Source organism: Pipistrellus kuhlii, unplaced genomic scaffold (assembly GCF_014108245.1).
Source record: "Pipistrellus kuhlii isolate mPipKuh1 unplaced genomic scaffold, mPipKuh1.p scaffold_m20_p_20, whole genome shotgun sequence".
Lineage (NCBI taxonomy): Eukaryota > Metazoa > Chordata > Mammalia > Chiroptera > Vespertilionidae > Pipistrellus > Pipistrellus kuhlii.
Genome location: NW_023425516.1, coordinates 19,892,140 through 19,915,629, shown reverse-complemented (window position 1 = coordinate 19,915,629; position 23,490 = coordinate 19,892,140). Strand labels below are relative to the sequence as shown.

The window sequence follows — 23,490 nt, the reverse complement described above, 5'->3', positions numbered from 1 at the left end:
TGCCCCCGTGCCCTGCTCACCCGGACGGCAGCCATAGCTCTTCCCCGGCTCCCTGCCCCGTCCATGACTCCTCCACCGGGGCGCAGCCCGCCCTGAGGGGCCACCGCCAGGAAATGTTTCTCCAGCAGCGTGGCTCTTGCCTGCTCTCAGAACCTCTGGGGCCCTCCGTGGCGTTTGGGGGTGTTCCCAGGAAGTGTCTGCATGCGGGCGGGGAGAGCGTGAGCTTAGGGTCCTTGTCTGCCCTGGCCCCCGGAATGGCCACCGAGGGCCCCGAGGGGAGGGCGGGAGGGGCCCCCGCAGCTGAGGCTGAGACAAGGCCGCAGCTTTGTTCTGGACTCACAATGGCAGGATGCCCAGCGCCGAGCCAGCTTCCCCGGCGTCCTCCGAGGCAGGGCACGGTGGCAGGAGAGGGGTGCCCGCTCCGCAGCCCTGGGGCCCGCCCTGTGCACGGACGGCTGGGGGTGGGCAGCCTGAGAAGCCGGGGGAGGAACTGGACGGCAGCATCTGGAGTGAGCCCGTCTCCTGACTTTCCTCGAAGGCCTGTTGGGTCCCAGACTCTGTCGCTAAGCCCTTGGAGCCTCCCGGAGGGAGATGGGGTGAGGGTCTGTGGCTGCCCCCACTTCAAACAGAGGCACCGGAGGGGCAGGCCCCGGCCCAGGGCCGCCCAGCTTATGACGTGCCAGAGCTGGGATTGGAACCGGCTCTGGCCCCTGCTCTTGGCTAATGGTCTCACTGGCTGCTTCATCCAAGTCCGTGCTGGGGAGATGGCAGTGAGGAGGACAGTGGCCTCCGCCTTCCCCAGCCCGGCCCGGTGGAGGAGGGTGGGGTGGGGGGAAACCAGCGCTGAGAACGGAATGTGCACAGGGCCTGGCCTTCAGACGCGCAGGGAGCTGCGGGCGACCTTTAACTCGGGTGGCCTGGGGCAGAGCAGGCGGGAGGTGGGGGAGAACTGCCTGAGTCCCGAGGAGGCTCTGCCCACCCAGAGCCATCCATCCTTTGTTCCGACTCGCCAAGCTTCAGATTGGACACCGGAGGTGCTGAGCGACACCAGGACAGGGCTGGGCCTGGGCGTCTCTGAGTCACAGGGAGGGAGGGTGGTGAGTGACTCAGCCGGGGCCCACTTCCCTCTGCGAGGCCAGCCTGGGTGGAGGCAGGGCCGGGAAACCCCACGTCTGTCCTTCCTGGGCCAGGGGACGCCCAGGCCTTCCCTGCCCCCGACCCCAGCTGTGGGCTCCGCAGCCCTGTCTCGCTCTGGCCAACAGGGCGGGCCTGCGGGAGTTCTGGCTGTGCGGAGACATGAATGATTCCTCCAGCCCCACCTGGTCTGGCTCCTCCTCACTAAGCAAGCAGGGCTGGCCTCCACTTTCCAGCTGGGCCTGGAGCCTCAGAGAAAGTGGGTGATGAGATGATAGCCCAAGACGGGGGCCAACCCAGCTGACACCATCACCCCCTCCTCTGGCCCTGCCCACCGGGCTTCTCCCTGGAACCCTCTCCTTGGGGATCGTCGCCCCCATTTTGCAGATACAGAAACTGAGGCTCAGGGAAGGGCGGCCAGCTCCCTAAGAGACACAGGGAGGCGGGCAGAGCAGGATTCCCCCTCATCCAGGCAGGGTCCCTGCGGTTTTGGTTTTTGTTTCGTTTTTAATCCTCACCTGAGGATATTTTCCCATTGATTTTTAGAGAGAGTGGAAGGAGAGGAGAGAGAGAAACATCAATGTGAGAGAGACACATCGATTGGATGCCTCCCGCATGGGCCCCAACCAGGGCCGGGGATCCAGCCTGCAACTGGTGGATAGAGCGTCAGCCTGCGGACTGAAGGGTCCCAGGTTCGATTCCGGTCAAGGGCATGTACCTTGGTTGCGGGCACATCCCCAGTGGGGGGTGTGCAGGTGGCAGCTGATGAATGTTTCTCTCCCATCCCTCTCCCTTCCTCTCTCTAAAAAAAAATCAATAAAAACATTTTAAAAAAATTAAACGGGATCATTGGGGGAAGGGGGTCTGGAACAGATGAATTTACATTATTTCTAGGGGGAGGGCAAAAATGATTTGATTTTCGAACAGCCTTCCGGAACAAATGAAGTTCGGGAACCGAGGTCCCACTGTATTTCCTGGGCCGTCACCCCGAGGAATGACACAGGGGTACAAGCAAAAATAGTTTATTTGAGGACGGAAGACCCCAAACCAGAGGGCCCGGGGACCAGGCTACAGCAGCTGCTGGGAGTTGGCACAGGTGACCCCCCCCCCCCCGCCCGGGGAGCCCAGCAGCAAGAAGCCCGGCCCGGGGGGCCCCCGGCTGCCTCCCCCGCTCCAACCGCCGGGAATCGCCATCGTCGTCGTCGGAGGAGGAGGAGGAGGAGGAGGAGGAGGAGGAAACGGAGAGGTGGTCGGAGTTTGGCCACAGTGCTGGGTGTCGTCGTCGATATCAATAATGATCACTCTGACAGGCACAGTGGCTGTGCCAGGCGTGGACCCACCATCCAGTGGTGAGCGGGGCCTGAGGTGAGAGGAGGCAGCAGGGACGGGGGGGGGGGGGGGTGTCTCGCTGGGTGGCCCCCATCCAGCCCCCCAGGGGGCCGTGCCCAGCGGCTGCCTGCTCTCGGCTTGTCCCACGGCCACCGGCCAGGGTCGGGTCCAGGCTGCGGGGGGGCTGTTCCAGACGGCCCATGCGCTCTCGCGGGCCTCAACGACCCTTGCCAGGCTGCCCCCTCCGCCAGACGCCCCAGCGGGCGGCCCAGGAGGCCACGACCTCGCAGTTGTGGTACAGGAACATCCCCGTGAGGGTGAGCGCGATGCCCACGTAGCTGAGGGCGCTGAGGTGGCTGCCGAACAGGAGCCGGGACAGCACGAGGTTGCCCACGACGGTGAGGTTGCCCAGGACGTGGACGGTGAGGGCGGAGGTGAGGGCCAGCAGGGAGAAGCTGGCCAGGTTGTAAAGCACGGACAGGAGGCAGCTGAGCAGGATGCAGGCCCAGAGGCGGGCGTCGGCGGGCGCGGGCGACAGGGCCACGCCGGCCTCCAGCACCAGGGCGGCGCCGGCCAGCAGGCAGAAGCTGGGCAGCGAGGTGGCGTAGAGCAGGGTGACCGCGTCCAGCCGTTCCTCCTGCAGCAGGGCACCTGCAGGCGGACAGCACGGTCAGCGCCGGCCGGGAGGAAACCCCGCTTCGCCTGCCCAGCCTGCCCCCCGCGGCCCGACCCCAGCAAGCCTGCCCAGCCTCTCGGGCAGGGTCAGTGGAAGGTGATAGTCACGAGTCCAGAATCCCGCTGCCTGGGGGGTGCCCTCGCTGGCTGTGACCTGGCACTGGACCTCTGCAGGCCGAGGTTTCCTCCCGCCTGCAGGTGAGGTGATGATAAAACCTAAGACGGCCCGCCCAGCTGGCATGTGGAGCGTCGCCCTGTGAACCAGGAGGTCTCCGTTCAGTCCCGGTCAGGGCACATGCCCGGGCTGTGGGCTCGATCCCCAGTGTGGGGATAAGTTTGTATCTCTCTCCTTTCCTCTCTGAAATAAAATATATATATATTTTTTTAAAAAAAATAATAATTTTTTTAAAAAACTAACACGCAGGGGTTTTTATAAAGATTACAGTAGATAACATGCATAAAGCCCTTTCAAGGTAAGTGCTCAGTAAATGTAAAAAAAATAAAATAAGTGAGCCTAATGTTGCCCACTTCAAACTACTTCCCCTAGGCTAAAACAACAACCCACAAGCGATATCCAAATAACCAATAAACATAAAATGTGGCTCTCAGAAATATCTCCAGGGGCTTCCCAATATCCTAGGTTCTTTTTTTAAATATATATATATTTTAAATATATACATATATATATATATATATATATATATATATATATATATATATATATATTTCAGAGAGGAAGGAAGAGGGAGAGAAACATCAATGATAAGAATCACAGATCAGCTGCCTCCTGCACACCCCACATTGGGGATCGAGCCCACAACCCGGGCCTGTGCCCTGACCTGGAATCGAACCGTGGCCTCCTGCTTCATCGGTCGATGCTCAACCACTGAGCAGCACCGGCCGGGCTGTCCGAGGTTCTTCACTGTGAGAAGGCCCTGCACCGAGTGGTCCTGACCCGCCTTTCTGATCTCAGCCCTTATCACACCCACTACCTCACAGTGTGTTACCACCGCAGCAGGGGCAGGCTGCAGAAGGCCCCAGTCTGCCACTAACAGCTACATGGCCTTTATACTTAAAAAAAGAAAAACAGGATTGTAAACTATTAAACTGCTGGAGTCAAATGCGGGGTCCACTCATTGCTTCATCCACATATGACCGCGGGCATGAGGAGAGAACAAGGGAAGAGTCATTGTTTGCACGTGGCTGCTTACAACCAGCATCTGGGGCTTGTCGGGGTGGATCCAGGAGTGAGCGGAAACCTTTCCGGCTTTGCAAAGAAAGCGGGGAGCCCGGCCGGTGTGGCTCAGTGGCTGAGCATCGACCTATGAACCAGGAGGTCCCAGGTTCAATTCCTGGTCAAGGCACATGCCCAGGTTGTGGGCTCGATTCTCAGGGTGGGGCATGCAGGAGGCAACCCACTAATGATTCCCTCTCATCATTGATGTTTCTATCTCTCCCTCTCCCTTCCTCTCTTAAATCAATAAAAAAATATATATTTTTTTAAAGAAAAAAGAATGGGTTCCACCACCTTGCGCATGCGTGAACATGCGTGTGGATATGTGTGGATAGGCGTGCACATGTCGTCACCCCGCCAGTTCACACAGGAAGTGGTGGCCCTCATCAAAGTCAGACCATGGTAGTATCTGCACGGAGGCAGCGGTGGTTTGGGGACCCGTCCACGTTCCAGGGAGAGAGATGAGCAATCGGTTCCGGGTTCTCCTCCCTGCATGCATCTTCCGATACACCCTTTCCAAACAGCCACCCAGACGCTTACTCACGGGCCACGCTCCGAATAGGAAATCTCTAGTTCACTCTGGTGTTTTGGCTCTGTTCTCTAGGCAACCGTCCCTCTGGCTACAGCATTTCTAGAAATGAGCAGATAATTGGAATACCTCCTGCCCGCTCGCTCGCTCGCTCGCTGGCTCGCTCCAAATATAGCAGCACCGTTAGGAGCTGCCCTGGCCGGCCTGTTCCAGGCCCAATCGCCGGAAGGCGGTTAGGATTTCAGGTGCGAGACAGTCAGGTGGGAGGGTCCTGCCTCTTCACCCAGCCTCCGCCCCTGCTCTGCACCTCCCCCAGCCCTCTGCCTCCCTCCCTGCAGCCCAGGGAAAGAGGGGTGACCCCCAAAGTGCCAACCCCTCTCCTTCCCCACAACCTTCCATTCCAACCTCCTCTTCTCCAAAGACATTTTTTAAAAATATATATTTTATTGATTTTTTACAGAGAGGAAGGGAGAGGGACAGAGAGCTAGAAACATCGAGGAGAGAGAATCATCTATTAGCTGCCTCCTGCACACCCCCACTGGGGATGTGCCCGCCACCAAGGCACATGCCCCCGACCGGAATCGAACCTGGGACCTTTCAGTCCGCAGGCCGACGCTCTATCCACTGAGCCACACTGGTTTCGGCTATTTTATTTATTTTATACAGAGAGGAAGAGAGAGGGACAGAGAGCTAGAAACATCGATGAGAGAGAAACATCGATCAGCTGCCTCCTGCACATTCCTCACCGGGGATGTGTCCGCCACCAAGGCACATGCCTCTGACCGGAATCGAACCTGGGACCCTTCAGTCCGACGCTCTGTCCACTCAGCCGACGCTCTGTCCACTCAGCCACACCGGTTTCGGCTCCAAAGACATTTTTGTTTCGGCATCTGGGCACACCAGGCTCTGCCGCATGCGGACAGACATGTTCTCTAGACCCTGCTCTGCCGGGCCCTGGCTTATCCCGTCGTCCTTCCTCCCTCGCTAGCTGAGCGCTCTCAGGCCGGCCACCCTCTCCTCACGCCTTGTCTGCGCCTGCGTAACGGGGCCACGTGAGGCGCCCAGTGGTCACTGCTTGCCATGCGGCTGTCTCACCCCCTGCCCTCCGCTCCTGTGGCCGATGCCGTGCCCTGGCCCAGCCTGTTCCCCGCTCCCACAATGCCCTTTCTCTGGGAAGAGCTGGGCAGAGCATGTGTTTGCTACCAACATTATTATTATTTCTTATTTTGAGAGGAAGAGAGAGGGAGAGATAGATGAGAGAGATGAGAGAGAATCATGGATGGGCTGCCTCCTGAACACCCCCCACTGGGGATGGAGCCCGCAACCCGGGCATGGGAATCAAACCGTGACCTTCTGGTTCATAGGTCAATGCTCAACCACCAAGCCACGCCGCCGGCCAGGCCTGTTATTATATTATTGTTATTGTCATCACTGCGTGCCTCTTGCCTCAGGCAGCCTTCTCTGGTCTCCCCTACGTGTCACTGCCCCGGCCACGCCTGTGTCCACCTGTGCTCTGGAGTTTCTCTCCTACCATCGCCATCGCCGTTTCTGAGGGGGTCTCCCCACCAGCCGAGAGCTCAGAGGTCAGAGCCATTCGTACATCTACCGCTGAAACCGGTGTGGCTCAGTGGATAGAGCGTCGGCCTGCAGACTGAAAGGTCCCAGGTTTGATTCTGGTCAGGGGCATGTACCTTGGTTGCGGGCACAACCCCCATGGGGGGTGTGCAAGAGGCAGCTGATCGAAGTTTCTAACTCTCTATTCCCTCTCCCTTCTTCTCTGTAAAAAATCAATTATATATACATACATACATATATATATATATATATATATATATATATATATATATATATATATCTATTCCACTCAAGGTCCCAGGCCAGGTGCTGGGACATGGAGAGGCCTCCACCCAGCCCATGCCTCTCAGAGCTCCTGTCTGACGGGACACAGACTGGTAACCAAGTGGCTGCTCAGAGGCCTGATGGGGGGCACGGAGGGTGCTGTGGGAGCCGGGAGCAAGCACCCAGCCCACCCCCGGGGCCAGGCAGTGGGCACGGGAGAGATGGGGGAGCTGGCAGAGGCCAAGCAGGGGCCTGATGCCAGGCACCCACCCCCCGGTGCCTGGGTGCCTCGGTTCCAGCCGGCCGCACCTCCTCTGCAGGCGGGCGCTCCTTCTGGGTGAGGAGCGTGGGGTGGGGTGAGCCTCAGGGCTGGGAGGTGGGGAGGTGGGTGTGCCCGGGGGGTCAGGTTTCCCGCCATCTCCTCATGCCCAGAACGCGGGCCTGAGTCCGGCACCGGCTCTCATATAACCTGAGGGCAAAAAATAGAACGGGTTCCGGCCCAGCCCCAGCGCCCAGCGGACGGGGACAGGGCCTGCCTCCGAGGATGCCAGGGCAGGGCCGGTCCCGGCCGCAGCCTCCTGAGGCGGCAGGTCGCCCCAGCCCCGGCCCAGTGCCCTTGAGCGCCCCTTCCTTCTCGCAGGACCCCAGGGTGGGAAGGGACGGAGGACAAGAGGCCCCACGGATGCTTCCAACCCGTCTCCACCAAACCTGGGGAAACTGAGGCCCCGACAGGACCCAGACCTGCCCAAGGTCACCCCCGGTGAGCAGAGGGCGGTCTCCCGGCCCCGAGCAGGTGCCCCGGCCTCCCCCACAGGTCCCTTGGGCTGAGGCGGAGGGCGTGGGGGTGTGACTCAGCCGCCCCTCAGAGGGACAAGCAGGAAGGCGGGCTCCACCCTCAGGCGGGGTGAGTTCCCAGGGTCTCCGCCTGGAGCCTCCACCGCCCCCTGCTCAGACCCTCCCTGTCTCCTGTCAGCAGAGGTGAGGCAACCCCGAGCCAACCACAACCCTCTCTGGTCTCAGTTCCATCATCTATAAAATGGGAGTGGCCCTGACCGGTGTGGCTCAGTGGATAGAGCTTCGGCCTGCGGACCGAAGGGTCCCAGGTTCCATTCCGGTCAAGGGCTTGTTCCTTGGTTGCGGGCACATCCCCAGTAGGGGGTGTGCAGGAGGCGGCATGGATGTTTCTCTCTCATCGACGTTTTTTACTCTCTCTCCCTCTCTTCCTCTCTGCAAAAAATCAATAAAATATGTCTTTAAAAAATAAAATAAAATAGCTAAAATCGGTTTGGCTCAGTGGATAGAGCATCAGCCTGTGGACTCAAGGGTCCCAGGTTCGATTCCGGTCAAGGGCATATACCTTGGTTGCGGGCACATCCCCAGTATGGGGTGTGCAGGAGGCAGCTGATCGATGTTTCTCTCTCATCGATGTTTCTAGCTCTCTATCACTCTCCCTTCCTCTCTGTAAAAAAATCAATAAAATATATTTAAAAATAAATAAATAAAAATAAAAAATAAATAAAATGGGAGTGAAGGTGGTGGTTGCTGTGACGACTCAAGGTCAACTCCCAGCCCGCAGCCTGTCACACCACAGCTCTCAGTGACCATGAACCCTTCCCTGCCTGAGCCAGACCCCCGGCCTTCCAAAGCCCAGCGCGAGGCCTCGCCCGCTTCCTCTCACCCGGGTGCCCAGCGTCAGGTCCCCCCCTGGGGGGTCACAGCCTTACGCTGCCTCCGGGACAGCACGGAGCCTGACTGCCCGGGGTTCAGATCTCCCCTCCGCTGCTCACTGGCCACACGGCCCAGGGCAACCCCTCAGGCTGTCCACTGGGGACAAGACAGTGACTTCCTTGATCAGAGCAGCGTGGGGAGATCCAGCGAGATAGAGACAAGAAACCCTGCACACAGCCGAAACCGGTTTGGCTCAATGGATAGAGCGTCGGCCTGCGGACTGAAGGGTCCCGGGCTCGATTCTGGTCGAGAGCATGTTGCGGGCGCATGCCCGGTAGGGGTTGTGCAAGAGGCAGCTGACCGATGACTCTCTCTCATCGATGTTTCTAACTATCTCTCTCCCTTCCTCTCTGTAAAAAAATCAATACAATCTATTTTCTTTAAAAAGAGGAAAAAAGAAAAACCCTGGATGCAGATCCAGGGCAGCCGTTATGAAACATCAGCCTAAGTCTGGGCCCCGGAACCGCTCTGAGCGGTCGGCTCTTTCTGAGTTTCCTCGGTCTCTGCCTCTCCCGAAGCCGCGAGGCTCAGTGGCTCCATCTGTGAAATGGGCTGACAGCCGTCCAGACCACACACACCCCTGCCCCCCGCCCCCCGCCTCCCCGCACGGCGGCCCCCGCACTCACTCTGCTGGATGGACTTGAGGCCGCGGAGGCAGGTGGCGGCCAGCAGGAAGCCGCAGCCCGCGGGCGGCGCCCGGAGCTCCCCGGCCAGGCTGCAGGCCGCCCCCAGGCAGAGCGGGCCCATGGCGGCGAACTGCAGCGGGTGGTGCCGCCGGCCCAGCAGCAGCGCCGACAGGGCCAGCGTGATGAGGGGCGTGGTGGTGGTGGCCAGCTGGGCCAGGTCCAGGGGCACCGCGCGCAGGCCCACGTTGCCGCAGGCCATGGAGGTGCCGAAGGTCAGGCTGAGCAGCAGCACCTGGCAGCGGGTGCCGCTGGGCATGGGGCGCCGGGCCCCCCGGTGGCACGCCAGCGCCGCCGCCAGCATGTGCAGCGCCGACAGCAGCAGGGGCCGCCCGAAGCCGTGCACCGTGAAGATCCACTTGTTGAGGCTGGACATGCCGGCCCCCGCCAGCAGCCACACCAGGGCTGCCGTGGCCACCCGGGCCCGGCCGGGCCGCCCGGGGGCCTCGGGGGTGTCAGGGGGCCCCGCGGGGGACCCAGCCCCCCGAGGACTGCCGGCCGCCGCCGCGGTCTCCGCAGAGGTCATCCTGCTGTCATGGTGCCCCCGAGGACAGCGGCACATCCGTACCCACGGGGCCGGGGCTGGGGCAGGAGGCCGGCTCCCCAGAGCCACCAGAGAGCCCCCCTCTGGGCCGGGCCAGGTCCTGGCTTCTCAGCTCCCGGCCTCCCTTGCAGACAGGTGAGCGAGCAGGAACTCCTCTGCCAGGCCCGTGCCCGCCAGCCCAGGCCCAGCAGCTGTGCAGAGTCCCCAGGTCGTGGCTGCCGGGATGCCAGGCTCTCTGGCCTAGTAAGCTCCGGGCACCGCTGCCCTGTGCCAGGTGAAGTCTCTCCTCTTCTCCCTACCTAGCGTGCCCACGCCAGGCTGAGAGGAATCCTGGTTCTTCTTCCTCTCCGCTCCGGATCCCGGGCTCTCCTGCGCGCTCAGGCCATGACCAGGCCTAGCAGGAGCAATCCAGGCTGCGGGCACCCCGTGGTGTCCTGCGATGCCCAGGAGGCGCGGCTCCCCGCCTCCGGCAGTGCCCAGGCCCGCGCTCCGGCGGCCGGTGCCAGGCGGTGAGCTCGACTCGGCTCGACTCCGGCTCCCTCCGGCAGGGACTGTCCTCCCGGCCGCTCCGCGGCGGCTCGGGCTCCAGCTGCTGCGTCGGTGAATCCGGCAGCAGCTCCCGCCCGCCCTCCCTCCCGGCTCCAGCCCGGGCCCAGCCCGCGGGGCAAGGCCCCGTGCTCTTGGCCCCGCCCCCGCCGCAGCGCCCGTGCCCCACCGGGAAGCTGGCCCCGCCCCTGGCCCCGCCCCTGGATAGGCCACGCCCCGGTTCCCATCGGAAAAGCTAGTCACGCCCCCTTAACAGGCCACGCCCTCTGGAACCAAGAGGGATGCTGTCTCGCCCCGCCTCCTCGCCACCCTCCTTGACCGGCCTGGCATTCCCTCCATCAATCAGCTCGCCCTCCCCGCCCAGCTCAAGTGGTCAGCCTGTCTGTACGTGTCTCCCCCCCCCTCCTCAGAGCTAGGAGAGTCCCCAAAACTGATGTATCTTTCTGAGATAAATCCTCCCCCCGCCCCCCAGCTTCCCCGGAGACCCCGTCTTCTAGGACCTTCCCAGGGGTCCCCATCCCAGGACTCCTTCTAGGGTCTTCTCTTTAAAATTTTTTTTTATTTTTTAAAAATATATTTTATTGATTTTTTTTTTAACAGAGAGGAAAGGAGAGGGATAGAGAGTTAGAAACATTGATGAGAGAGAATCATCCATCAGCTGACTCCTGCACACCCCCCTACTAGGGATGTGCCCGCAACCAAGGTACATGTCCTTGACCAGAATTGAATCTGGGACCTTTCAGTCCACAGGCTGATGCTCTGTCCACTGAGCAAACCGGTTTCGGCTTCTTTTTTCTTTTTTTAAATATATATATATATATATATATATATATATATATATATATATATATATTTTTTTTTTTTTTTTTTTTTTTTTACAGAGAGGAAGGTAGAGGGATAGAGTCAGAAACATCAATGAGAGAGAATCATCGATCAGCTGCCTCCTGCACACCCCCTACTGGGGAAGTGCTGGCAACCAGGGTACATGCTCTTGACTGGAATCGAACCTGGGACCCTTCAGTCCGCAGGCTGACGCTCTATCCACTGAGCCACACCGGTTAGGGCAAAGGGTCCTTTCTTTTCCATCTCTGGCCACAGTTACCCGTGGGACCTCAGCATCCAGGAGCGTTGGGACACGGGGTCCCTAAGGTCTCCCCTTCGCCCCTTCCCCAGTCCCAGCACCTCCTCCTCCCTCAGCCCGGGGCGGGCCCCTCGGGGCGGGCGGAGGAAGCTGAATCACCGGGGCCACCACAGCTGCGGAAGCGGGTACCCCCAGCCCCTGGGCACGCAGCGCTGACTCATCACTGGCTTCCTGGGGTCCACCCCCTCCCCCCCACAGCTCTATCTAACGGGACAGGGAGCCCGGGCTTGGCTGGGAGGCGGCGCAGCTGCCACTGAGCCCCTGTCCCTTCCTGGGTCCCAGCCTTCCCCCCTCCGAACAAGGGATGCTCCGGGCAGGACAAGCCGCTGCAAACTCCTGGCCTCCCTGAGCGCCTTGCAGGGCGTGCAGGAGGCAGCTGATGGATCTTTCCTGGCGCGGGGCTTCCTTCCCTGCGGAAGCTCCTCCCCGCAGGACCCCGGCTCATCCCAGCCCCTCCCCCTGGACAGGCCTCCCCCCAGCCCCTCCCCCTGGACAGGGCTCCCCCCAGCCCCTCCCACTGGACAGGGCTCACCCCAGCCCCTCCCCCTGGACGGGGCTCACCCCAGCCCCTCCCCCTGGACGGGGCTCACCCCGCAGCCTGCCTCTGATGGTGATATCCGGCCTGGAGGAACAAGACCTCAAAAGCCGACCATTTAGCACGGTCCGAGGCGCCCTCTGGTGGCCAGATGGCAGAAAGGGGCGTGCAGGAGGCAGCCGATCCATGATTCTCTCTCACCATGGATGTTTCTGTCTCCCTCTCCCTCCCTCTCTGAAATCAATACAAACATATTTATTTCTTAAAAGGAATTTTCAAATCGCCTCCTTCCTCTACCTGCCCAGACTCTCCGTGTTTGACACTGGCGTTCTAGGAAGAGGCACCTGTTCCCTGGATGGCTTCGAGGACCCTGTGTGTGTGTCACTGTGAACCCCCATTAGAGGGCCCCTCCGAGGGCAAGAGCCTTCCTAGCCTCAGCGGGGTGGGGTGTTCAGCGCGTCTCCCTGACCTGAACCCCACTTCCCAGAGGGCAGCCCAGAGCCCATGGCCTTCCCCCGGAGAGACAGGGCCCCCTCACTCTGGCGGCCGAGGCCCGGGGTGCTGTCCTGACAGCACTGGGGAGAAGTCAGGAGTGGGAGCCCGCGCTCCAGAGTCGTCTCTGCCGTGTGATCGTAACAGTCATCGAAGCCCCCAGTTTTCAGTGATTGAGTGAAGGAGCCAAGAGGGGGTGCCCCCACCCCCAGATCTATCTCCCGACACTGCGGGAGACACTTCCCTTCTTTGACACCAGCCTCTTTATCTGCAAAGCAGAGCTGACGCCAAAACCGGTTTGGCTCAGTGGATAGAGCGTCGGTCTGCGGACTGAAGGGTCCCAGGTTCGATTCCGGTCAAGGGCATGTACCTTGGTTGCGGGCACATCCCCAGTATGCGGTGTGCAAGAGGCAGCTGATCGATGATTCTCTCATCGATGTTTCTGACTCTCTATCTCTCTCTCTTTCTCTCTGTAAAAAATCAAATAAAATATATATATATTTTTTTTAAGCAGAGCTGACCACAAAATCCATCAGCACCCTCAGAGTAACGCTGATAGGAAGTGTCCAGAGCACATGCTCCTGAATGTCATCAGTGCTGCCACTTCCAGCACCGTTTCCCCCAGGACCCAGGGTACTTCCCGACCCTCTTCCCCTTCCAGGGGCGCCTCCCCTTTCTCTGCTCCCATGAGGCATCAGGACGCTGGCGCATGTGCATAATCAACACTTTAATCGCTTCAGAGGTGGGCTCTGAGCAGCCCTGCAGGGTCCTCGCCGGCTGCTGTGCCACCTCCTTCACAGGGACCTGAGAGCTGGGTTCGAGGCTCAGCCCCTGGGTGGCACCGGGGGGGAGGGGCGGTCCTCACACTGCCAGCGGCCAGCGGACTTTGTGAGCTCAGGGGTCTGAGATGCCGCACGCCCTTCAGACCAGGAGTGCCCTTCGTGGCGTGCCCACAGGGCCAGGCCGGGCCAGACCCAGCGGACAGGCCTCCCGGGGAGGGAGCCTGGCTCCCTGCTCCCAGGCGGGCAGCGGCTGAGGAGCCTTGCAGGGGTGGTGGCTGCTGATGCGGGAACATCGCTCCGAGTGCCCACGAGGGGGCGGCAGGGCCAGGCACGTGCCTGTGCCAGGGAGGTCTGGACGGAGGAGGGTCGAGGTGCGGAGACTGTTCCGGGCAGCCGGGGAGGTGAGCTGAGCTGGGGCTACCAGCGGACCAGCCTCAGCTCGATGGTCTCTCCATCCTGGGGTATGTAGTCAGCAATTCCTGCCGAAACAGGTGGAGCAGGGGTGTTAACGGGGCAAAGGCCTTCCCCACCCCTCTCACCCCCCGCCCCATCTCATCTTCTGGACCTCCAGCTGAGGTCAAGGTCAGGGCCCGTCAGATCTGCTCAGGGCTTGGTGTCCAGAGCCACGTGACCCTCTGAACTCAGCTGTTACCTAGGGGTGTCCCTCACTGTGGGCGAGGCTTTGGTCTGATGATTTAACCTCCTTTAAGTGCTGGTGTCCCATTTATTCTCTTTTCTTTTTTTAAAAATATATTTTATTGATTTTTTACAGAGAGGAAGAGAGAGGGATAGAGAGGCAGAAACATCGATGAGAGAGAATCATCGATCAGCTGCCTCTTGCTCACCCCCTACTGGGGATGTGCCCGCAACCAAGGTACATGACCTTGACCGGAATCGAAACTGGGACCCTTCAACCCGCAGGCCGATGCTCTAGCCACTGAGCCACACCGGTTGTGGCTGGTGTCCCATTTCTGAACGTGGGCTGTGGGGGTGGGCTCCCTGCTGAACCGGAGGGCCAAGGGGTGGGAGGTGGAGGACTGAGTGCCCCCCCGGGCCCTCCCCCTGGCTGCATCCTCCGGTCCTCACCAGGGATGGCGGCAGGCCGGGGTGGGGGGCACACCCCGGGGCGGCCAGACTCACCTTGCTGCAGCGGGGTGTCGGGGGCCCGGACGAGCTGCCAGAACTCCCGCTCTCCTGCTTCTTTCCCCATCACGGAGGTCAGGTAGGGGCCTGACAGGCTGGCCCGGGTCCCATACCTGCCAAAGGGACAGACAATGAGGGTGGGAAAAGGTGACTCCCAGTCACCCGCTAACTCTGTGGGGCCACGTGGCCCCTAACATTGTGTGGGGGGGTCCCATGGCTGCTCAGAGCACTCCTCTCTGCACACTGTCTGTTTTCCTCCCCCTCCCCTCTCTCTCTCCCTCTCTCTTCCCTGAAATTTCCTGGGTCCAGGTGACCCCAAGGTGCCAGCAGTAAGCCCTCCCTGTCTGTCGGAAAATCCAACGGGGGCCAGACACGGGGGCCCTCTCACCCCGAGGCCCCTCTTTCTAGAAGAGAAGCCGGGGTCTGGGGGACTCGGTGGAAGGCACTCAGCTTCTCTGGGCCAGACTCCCCACCGGTCACAGGAGAAGCACACAGGAGAAGGGACGTGGGGTCGGGAGGGGTGAGGGCGGGGAGGTGGCGGGGGGCGGGGGGGTCTCACATGAATCCTCCGAGCTCCTGGGCCTTCCACAGCACATCCTCCAGGGAGGCCCCGGCGGGCACCGAGACGGCGTGTCTGTACGGCGGCCACACGCTGGGGGCCTTCAGCATCACGTGGATGAACTCGGGGAGCTGCATCGGTGGGGGGGTGGTCGTCGCCGGCTCCAGCAGGACTGCGCCCGGGAGAGAGGCAGAGCCAGCCGGTGTGAGGGCCGGGGGCCTGGGGGTCAACTCTCCTTCCTTCCCTTGGAGACCTCGGGACCTACCAGGACCTCCTCCTTCCTGATGTCCCATCTCCGTCCACGCCACCACCGCCTGCTCAGCCGGAGCCTGGCCCAGGCCACCCCGTGCCTTAGCCCCCCCCATCCCCGGCCACCCACCCAACAGCAGGCCCCTCCGTGGTCTCTCTGCCTCCAGTGTCCCCCTCCCACCAACCTGCCACCCAGCACCCAGAGGGCTCTCTCCAGAACCGTGGTTCTCCGCCTTTCTAAGACAACCGAGCTCCCGTGAGGGGCCTGGCGACTACCTCTGGGAGCCAGGCAGTCCGGGGAGACGAGGTCCACATAGCTCTTGTGGTTCAGGACAGGCAGCAGCTGGGAGATCACGAGGGGGTTCTGGAAGGCGCCGTCTTGCAGGCTGGCCAACAGAGCGGCCCTCGCGTGGAGGCAGGCCATGCCCAGCTCCATCCCGGGCATCGGGGCGGTCGTCAGCAGCTGTGAGAGTCGGGGAGAGGAGGAGGAGGAGGAGGAGGAGGAGGAGGAGGAGGAGGAGGAGGAGGGGGAGGAGGAGGATCAGCCAGCAGGGAGAAGCCAGGTCTCCCGGCGCCCGATGAGCCTGCCTCCTCCCACCACCGAGCCACAGGGCAGACCCCGGCCCCAGAGCCGCTGTCGCACCTGCAGCGCCAGAGGGGTGCTGTAGACATTGCCGAAGTAGCCCTCAGGGGTCTGGGCCCTCAGGACCTTCTCCTTTGCCGTCCTGGCGGCCAGGGTGATCCGGTGTCGCAGATCCGAGTTGAGGTTGGAGCGCTCCAGGCAGGTGAAGGCCAAGCCCGCCATGGCCAGTATGTCTGCGGGGAACGCGGCCATGGGAGCCGGGGTCAGGGTCCCAGCCCAACGCCAGCGCTGGCCACCGTCGCTGCCCCACACACAAGCCCTCGCTGTGCTTTTTGTTTTGTTTTGTTTTTAATATTTTTAAATATATATTTCCTTATTGATTTCAGAGAGGAAGGGAGAGGGATTAGAGAGACAGAACCATCCATGATGAAAGAGAAAATCACGGATCGGCTGCCTCCTGCACGCCCCCTCTTGGGGATCGAGCCCACAATCAGGGCACGTGCCCTTGGCCGGAATCGAACCTGGGACCCTTCCGTCCACAGGCCGACGCTCTATCCACTGAGCCACACCGGCTAGGGCGGCCCTCGCTGTTTTGCTCCCGATGGACTCGGCACGCACGGGGCCCAAGGAGAGGTGGGCAGGGGGGGCTGCAGGAGCGCCGGCCCGGCCTCGGACGGGGAGGGCGGGGGTCCGGCCCACTCACCCACAGAGAGGGGGCCCCCCTGGAGGTGGTGGTCGTGCTGCACGGCGTAGAGGAGCTTGCCGACCACGCTGTCATGGACCCGTTTCTGGTGGACGCACAGGGCCAGGATGCTCAGGCCGTACTGGTAGTAGCCGCCGGGGGGGTGGCCCTTGTGGTCGTGCCCTGAGAGGGGAAGACCAGGGGGTGAGGGTGGCACCCGAGCCTGAGGGGTGGCCTCTCTCCAGCCCCTCCCCGCAGCCAGCACCACCAGCACACGGGACCCGGGGCCTAGGCTTCCCATCACCCTCCTCTGGGTCATGGGCTCCTTTGCCCCTTTGCCCCTTCGGCCCAGGCTCGCCGAGGCCCCGGGAAGCGCCCGGCGCTGTGCCTGGAAGTGTGACTGCGGTCACCACAGGGAGGCGCCATGCACCCGGGGCCTCCGTCCAGCACAGCCCACACTCAGGGGGACGTGATCAGAACCGAGATGCGGACGAGGTCCGAGGGGCGGGGTCACGGAGGTCCGTGAGTATCTGGGGAGTCAGGGCGGGAGCCTCCAAGGAGGTGATGCTGGAAGAGGAGGTGGGCGGGAGCCAGAGGGGGCGGGGGGAGCCTTCCAGATAGAGGGAACATCATGGAGACCCCGATGTGGGAGCTGAGAGAAGGCCCATGTGGCTGGAGCCCCCAGGGCGTGGCTAAGCCAGAGAGTGGGCGGGCAGAGCCTGGGGAGCAAAAAAGAAAATGGCAGACAGCCTGGGCCTGGGGGCTGTGAACACAGCAGCGAGCAAGCACCTGCCGGGGTTACGTGGCACTAAACCACATGTGTCAAACACAAGGCCCGCGGGCCAAATCCATCCCGCCAGGCCTTGCAATGTGGCCCGCACCGCGCTGTCATCACTGCACTCCGCTGCGTTTCCATCACAATGACAGTTTATGTCTGTTCAGTAAACCAGTCGGCCCGCGATTTAGGCTGGATTTTAGATTTTGGCCCCTTCTCTGATTGAGTTCGACATCCCTACGACTAAACGGTCGGACTGGTATTTAAAATTCTCTCGCTCTGTGTGTGCCGGGTCAGGTCCGGAGGAGGACCATTAGCAGAAAGGAGGACAAGGAGTCGCTACGAAGAAGGCTGTGTGTGTGTGGTTGCCCCAGAGGTGGATAGTCAGGTCGAGCAGCAAAACTTGACCGAGGGCAGGTGGAGTGCAGGAAAGGCTTGATCCAGGAAGCCTACAGGGGGGGGGGGGCCCACGCCTCTGTGTGGACGGTGAGGTCAGGAGCACGGAGGGCAGGAGCGAGGAGGCCTGGGGAGAAAGCCCGCCCCCCGCGGACTGCGCCCGCTCACCGATGGACCGCTTCTCGTCCTCCAGGAACCGCTTCAGCTGGGACACCAGCCTGTCCCCCTTGTGGCCGCCGATGAGCTCGCAGTTGGCCTTGAGCGCCAGCATGTAGAGAGCCAGCTGGCCCATGGAGGGCTTGGGCTGGGGGTCAGCGCCCTCGTCGCTGGGGGCACGCCTAGGACAGAGTCAGCCAGCCACACTTCCGGGGGAAAGTGCCACCCAGGTGAGCCTGGCGCCGGGTGCCGCCCCCTCCCCACCAACGTCACAAAGTGGGGGGGGAAAAATAATACCAGCAGCTGGAACACTGGCTAGAACCTTCCCCCAAACATAAACAGTCAGTCAGGTAAGCGGTGAGGTGGACGCCACACATATCTCGTCAAGGTGAAAAATTAAACTCAAGGACACGCGCGCGGAGGGTCCTCCCATCCCAGTGGCCCGAGCTTGCCCCGCCATGTGGGTCACCCTTCGCCCACGTGTCTTCCCTTCCTTTCCTCTCCCTGCCCTGCGTCTACTGCTTAAGAGGGAGTCCAAGAAGGAGATGCTCCGTGGTGCTCCTGATCCTTCCTCTCTCATGCACACTCCCACACTGGACCCCAGAACAGGCCTCCCTTAATCCCCCAGAAAGGGAGCGCAGAGTCAGAGGCTGCTTCTGAGCTCGGTGTGGAGGAAGGGTGTGGTCATGGATTGGTGATGTCTGCCCCAGGCATGGAATAATAGGAGCACAGACACAGATGCTGCTTCTGAAACTCAGTTTGGTCATGGATTAGTGATGTCTGCCCCAGGCATGGAATAGGAACACAGACACAGATGCTGCTTCTGAGCTCAGTGTGGAGGAAGGGTGTGGTCATGGATTAGTGATGTCTGTCTCGGGTACAGGAGGGTGCAGAAGCAGCACAAGGACCCTGTATTGGCATCTCCAGCCTCATCAAACCAATTCCACTCAACAGACGGAAAAAGGCGCAAGGGAGGTGAAACGTGTCTAAGGTCTCCGAACAGATCAGTGACAAGCCCAAACTAGCATGCAGTCGGATATGGAGCAAGCGGGGAGGGGGGGTGGAGAAGCGAGAGCATGGCAATACCTCAGGAGGCTCTGCTGGTAATCAACCTTGAGGCTGTGTAGGTAGAAGGGCTCCTTGGAGCCGGCCTCCAGGCTGGAGAGGCGCAGGCCCACGTAGATACTGGGGTTCAGGTCCTCCAGAGAGAGCTGGTCCAGCCAGGGCAAGAGGCGCTGGCCCAGACTCTGCACCAGGCTGCTGTCCACCTCGGGTATGACTTGAGAAAGAGAACAGGCCACGTGAGGTCGCAGGGGCAGGCCACCAGCCAGGACCTGCTTTTACCTCTCCAGGGCCTCCTCCTAGGAACACGTCCCCCCTCCCCCTCCACCAAACACCCTCTACTCTACGGGGAAATCCAGCCATCAAGAAAGGCAGAGCGGTGAAGGGCAGAAAGCAGGTTATCCCCAAACAGCGGTTGGTGTGGGCCAGGCAAGGATGGTTGGTCAGGACAGAGTAAGCTGGTTGCCAGGCAACGACTCTGCCCCTCAGGAGTGACAGAGAGACTGGAGGCCAAGCCATGTGGGGTGCCCCCCGGGCACCATGCCTGACCGCACCTGGTCCTCACGCCAGCCCCTAGAGGAAGGGACTGTCATCATCGCTTCTCGCGCTCACCTCGGCCCAGCCTCCTCCCTTAGGGAAGGTTCCTGAGCTGAGCAGGTGGCTTTGCTGTCACCTTGGACTTCTCCCCACGTACGACACTGCAGGGCTGGCTCTGTGCTCTGTGCCCTGTCCCAGGATCTGAGGAATGGCTGGCAGAGTGCCTCCTGGACCTCCTTCTGCTCCCATGGCCCCATCTCTTCCGGTGTGGGCCCTACCATCTTACATCTGTTTTCTCCAAATCATAGATCTCTCTCCCTCTCTCTCTCTCTCTCTCTCTCTCTCTCTCTCTCTCTCTTAATATATATATCGATTGTTTACAGAGAGGAAGGGAGAGGAAAAAAGTTAGAAACATCGATCAGCTGCCTCCTGCACAATCCCTACTGGGGATATGCCCACAATCATGGTACATGCCTTTGACTGGAATCGAACCTGGGACCCTTCAGTCCGCAGGCCGACGCTCTATCCACTGAGCCAAACCGGTTTCGGCCCCTTTCTATTTTAGAGCCTTCCTGTGTATTTGTCTTCATTTCTCTCGCGCTCTCTCTCTCTCTCTCTCTCTCTCTCTCTCTGACCAGCCTGTCTCTCTCCGATCATCCGTCCCCTCCATATTCCTTTCCTTCTCTCTTTTCTTTAAAATGGCGAGGGAATCCCTGCCCCCAGCCGGGGCTCTGACCTGGGGCAGGTGAGTCAGCCCGGGGTTAGAGGAGATAAGAAGAGAAGCTGGAGCAGTAAACAGCCTCCTTAAAAGGAAGGCGCCAGGCAGATTCACCGGGGGTCATAACGATTCACTTCGGGTCATAAAAGGTCATAAAGTGCAGGGCCCGCCCAGCACCCTTCCCCCTGGAGCCTCCTGCGCCCAGGGCGCCCGGCCCTGCCCGCTGAGTCCTGCCTGGCATCACCACTCCCAGGCGCAGGAACCCACCTCCCACAGGTGTTAGTGTCCCAGAGTGCGGAGCTGGGGAAGCAGGTGTGGCTCAGTGGTTTGATTCTGGTCAAGGGCAGGTACGTCGGTTGTAGGCTCCTCCCCAACCCAGACCCTGGTGGAGGCTGGTGCAGGAGGCAACCAATCAACGTGTCTCTCTCACATCGATGTTTCTCTCTGTCTCTCCCTCTCTCTGAAAATCAGTGGAAAAATCGGGTGAGGACTGAAAATAAAATAAATAAAATGCTCACAATCAGAGAGGTTAGGGGCCAGGTCCTAGGTCTCCCCTGGGCACTGTCTGGACAGGAGCCGGGTCAAGGGCTACAGGGTCTGGTGTCGCCTGAGGAACCCTGGCTGGAGGCTCCCCGTGCCCCTGACCTTGCCCCAGTTCTGAGAACTGAGTGGCAAAGCCAGATTCCTGGAAAGAGGGACCCGGGGCAGGTCACCTCGCCCCTGCAACCTTTGGCTGCTTCACCCATCACATGGGCACGGCCGGGCCTGCCTCTTGGCTTCTCCGAGGATCGCCCTGGCGGTGAACGTGAATGGCAGGACATCCCGTTATGGGCGGAGCACCGAGGGAAGAAGGCAGGTGGGTGGCCTCGGAGTTCAGAGGCCTCCCTTCCTGCCTGGCCCCAGGGGCCCGGCAGCCCCATGCCTGGCACTCAGACCCACAGACAGGTCCCGAGAGGCCCCTGGGGTCCGGCCCTGGTACACAGGGACACAATGCCAGTGTTTCACCGTGGCCCTCTCTGCCCCTCTGGGAGATGTCTCCCCAGCAGGGTCTCCATACTCACTTCCCTCGGCCAGTTTCTTTTCTTTTAATATATTTATTGATTTTTATTTTTTTTTACAGAGAGAAAGGGAGAGGGAGAGAGAGCCAGAAACATCGATGAGAGAAACACTGATCAGCTGCCTCCTGGACCACTGGGGATATGCTCTCAACCAAGGTACATGCCCTTGACCGGAATCGAACCTGGGACCCCTCAGTCCGCAGGCCGATGCTCTACCACTGAGCCAAACCGGTTAGGGCTTGGCCAGTTTCTTTTCCTCTTTTTGTATTTCAGTTCCTGTGTTGTCCCCAGCTCCTTGGAGATCCTGCCCCGACCTCTCTCCCCGAGTTGGTGGCCTAGAGCCTAACTCAGTGCCACTCCCCGCCCCCCGCACCACACATACACTCACACACACACACACACTCACACACACACACACACACACACACACACACACACACAGCGCTGATTTGCCTCTTGACTGCCTTCCTGAGCCCCTTCACTAGCACGGAAGCTGCGGGAGGACAGGGACAGACTCTCTCTCTCTCTCTCTCTCTCTCTCTCTCTCTCTCTCTCTCTCTCTCTCTCTCCCTGTTCTCTCTCCAAACCCTACCACCACCCTGTCACCGGAAGGCTCAACCAACGCGTGTTGACCGGATCAATGCACAAATGACTGAACGGACGGAGGCGATCGTGTCTGGCGGGGAGTCCGACGTATCATTCATCTCAACACCATGTGCGAAATGCTGAGGCCTAGCTGAGCGCCCGCCAAGCCCACACTGCTGTGAGCCCCTGAAGGGGCAGGCTGGCACTTCGTACCACGTCCCACCTCGGCACCCCGGTTTCCCCAGCGAGGGAAGGAGGGACTTGAAACAAGAGGGTCCTCAGGAGGAAAGAGGCACGGGGGTCTGGTACTTACTGCAGATGTCAGCGAGAGCCCCCAGGGCCCCCAGCAGCAGGAGGAGCGCCCCAAGCCGCCCCATGGCAGCGGCAGGTGGGCGAGCGGCAGACGGGGACCCGGACGGGGAACTCCCGGGGCTGCGCTGGCAGAGGCTGTGCTGGCAGAGGCTGTGCTGGCCACGGCCGGTCGCTGCTCTGAGAGGCAGGTACCTGTCACTGATTAATCTCTCCCCGTCCGGCAGCGAGCTGCGAGGTCAGCAGAAACAAAAAGGGTGAAGGTCTGCCACCGAGGGGAAAGGAAGACCAAAGAGCAGAGGAAGGAAGGGCGCTGTGGCCTTCCCGGAGGTAAGGGGAAGGGGAGGGCGAGGAGGGGTGGTGCGGGACGCTCCGAGGCCAGACACATGTGGTCCTTCTGTCCGGAGAGCCCGCCGTCGGATCTGCCCAAGTCCACCTACCTGCACCTGTGGGGTACCCCCCTACTGTCCAGCGGTGCACGGGCAGTGAGGTGGGGGGGTGCCTACCTGCTGCCCCTCACAGAAGGAGCCCCTGGAAGTGCCTGCCCAGGCCCGGGACAGGGAGCAGAACGGGGGAGCTGCGGGGTCACGTGATCGAGACTGCTAAAGTCAGCTGCTATCTGCCCGCCCAAGAAGGGAGGGGCTGGCTGATTGGGGACCAGACGGGTTAGATTTTTTTAACCGACCGGGAAACTTGGAAGCACCTGGAGACCAAACAAAACAAGTGAAGGGACAGGATGTAATCATTTGGGCGGCCTCGGGGTTGTTTATCGGGACTAGAAAAGGAACCTTAAAAAAAAAAAATCTCTGCAAGGAGAGAAAAGAAGGGATTTCTCACCTGCCCGGCCCCATAGGCAGATCGGTGCACAAGGGTTAGCGCTGGCCGTGCTGTGTGACCTTGGCCAGGTCGCTTCACCTCTCTGAAGTGGAAATACTTTCTCCCGCGTGAGAGGAAAGAATGGGATGACATCCTTCTCCTTAAGCTCCCTGCCAGCTCCACTTGGGAAGTTGCTCAGCCCTTAAAACGCCTCTAATCATTTCCAAATAAACTTTTATTTATTGCCATCATTTCATGGCAAATAGCCAAGGTTCATTCTTTCAAGATAATGTTTTGTGGGTTTTTTTTTTGTGCCTGACTTATTACCACAAGTCAAGCTCTTGATATAGATAAATGCAGTCCTATACCTCGTTTCAATCAAGGATGGCCTGTCTATACAATGGTAGTCTCATAAGCTTATAGTGGAGCCAAACAAATTCCATTGCCCAGAGCCCTAGCCGGTTTGGCTCAGTGGATAGAGCGTCGACCTGTGGACTGAGGGGTCCCAGGTTCGATTCCGGTCAAGGACATGTGTCTTGGTTTTGGACACATTCCTAGTGGGGGTCGTGCAGGAGGCAGCTGATTGATGTTTCCTGCTCTCTGTCCCTCTCCCTTCTTCTCTGTAAAAAATCAATAGAAATATATTTCTAAAAATTCTATTGCCCAATGAT

The 23,490-nt window shown here is 60.4% G+C and overlaps 2 protein-coding genes across 2 annotated transcripts; both read right to left on the bottom strand.

Moving 5' to 3' along the window:
- Positions 1-2,532: 2,532 nt before the first annotated feature.
- On the bottom strand, positions 2,533-10,351 carry SLC35E4 (solute carrier family 35 member E4). The gene is made up of 2 exons (XM_036448861.2): positions 9,095-10,351; positions 2,533-3,114 (listed from the first exon to the last, which is right to left on the bottom strand). The coding sequence occupies exons 1-2, from the start codon at positions 9,711-9,713 to the stop codon at positions 2,681-2,683; spliced, it is 1,053 nt and encodes a 350-aa protein (XP_036304754.1). The 5' UTR covers positions 9,714-10,351; the 3' UTR covers positions 2,533-2,680.
- Positions 10,352-13,117: 2,766 nt separating this feature from the next.
- Positions 13,118-22,643, bottom strand: TCN2 (transcobalamin 2). Its single transcript, XM_036448855.2, has 10 exons — positions 22,510-22,643; positions 22,008-22,234; positions 18,821-19,013; positions 17,747-17,916; positions 16,429-16,590; positions 15,786-15,958; positions 15,419-15,605; positions 14,894-15,065; positions 14,332-14,447; positions 13,118-13,670 (listed from the first exon to the last, which is right to left on the bottom strand). Exons 2-10 carry the CDS (start codon positions 22,069-22,071, stop codon positions 13,609-13,611), a joined length of 1,299 nt encoding a protein of 432 aa, XP_036304748.1. The 5' UTR covers positions 22,072-22,234; positions 22,510-22,643; the 3' UTR covers positions 13,118-13,608.
- Positions 22,644-23,490: the final 847 nt, after the last annotated feature.

Coding starts and splice junctions, on each gene's coding strand:
- TCN2 (XM_036448855.2), bottom strand. CDS start 22,071: ATGGGGCGGCTTGGGGCGCTCCTCCTGCTGCTGGGGGCCCTGGGGGCT. Junction 19,014..22,007: donor GGCTCTCGCTGACATCTGCA/GTAAGTACCAGA, acceptor CTCTTTCTCAAG/TCATACCCGAGGTGGACAGC. Junction 13,671..14,331: donor CGACACCCCGCTGCAGCAAG/GTGAGTCTGGCC, acceptor CTGTTTCGGCAG/GAATTGCTGACTACATACCC.
- SLC35E4 (XM_036448861.2), bottom strand. CDS start 9,713: ATGTGCCGCTGTCCTCGGGGGCACCATGACAGCAGGATGACCTCTGCG. Junction 3,115..9,094: donor CCTCAAGTCCATCCAGCAGA/GTGAGTGCGGGG, acceptor GTCCGCCTGCAG/GTGCCCTGCTGCAGGAGGAA.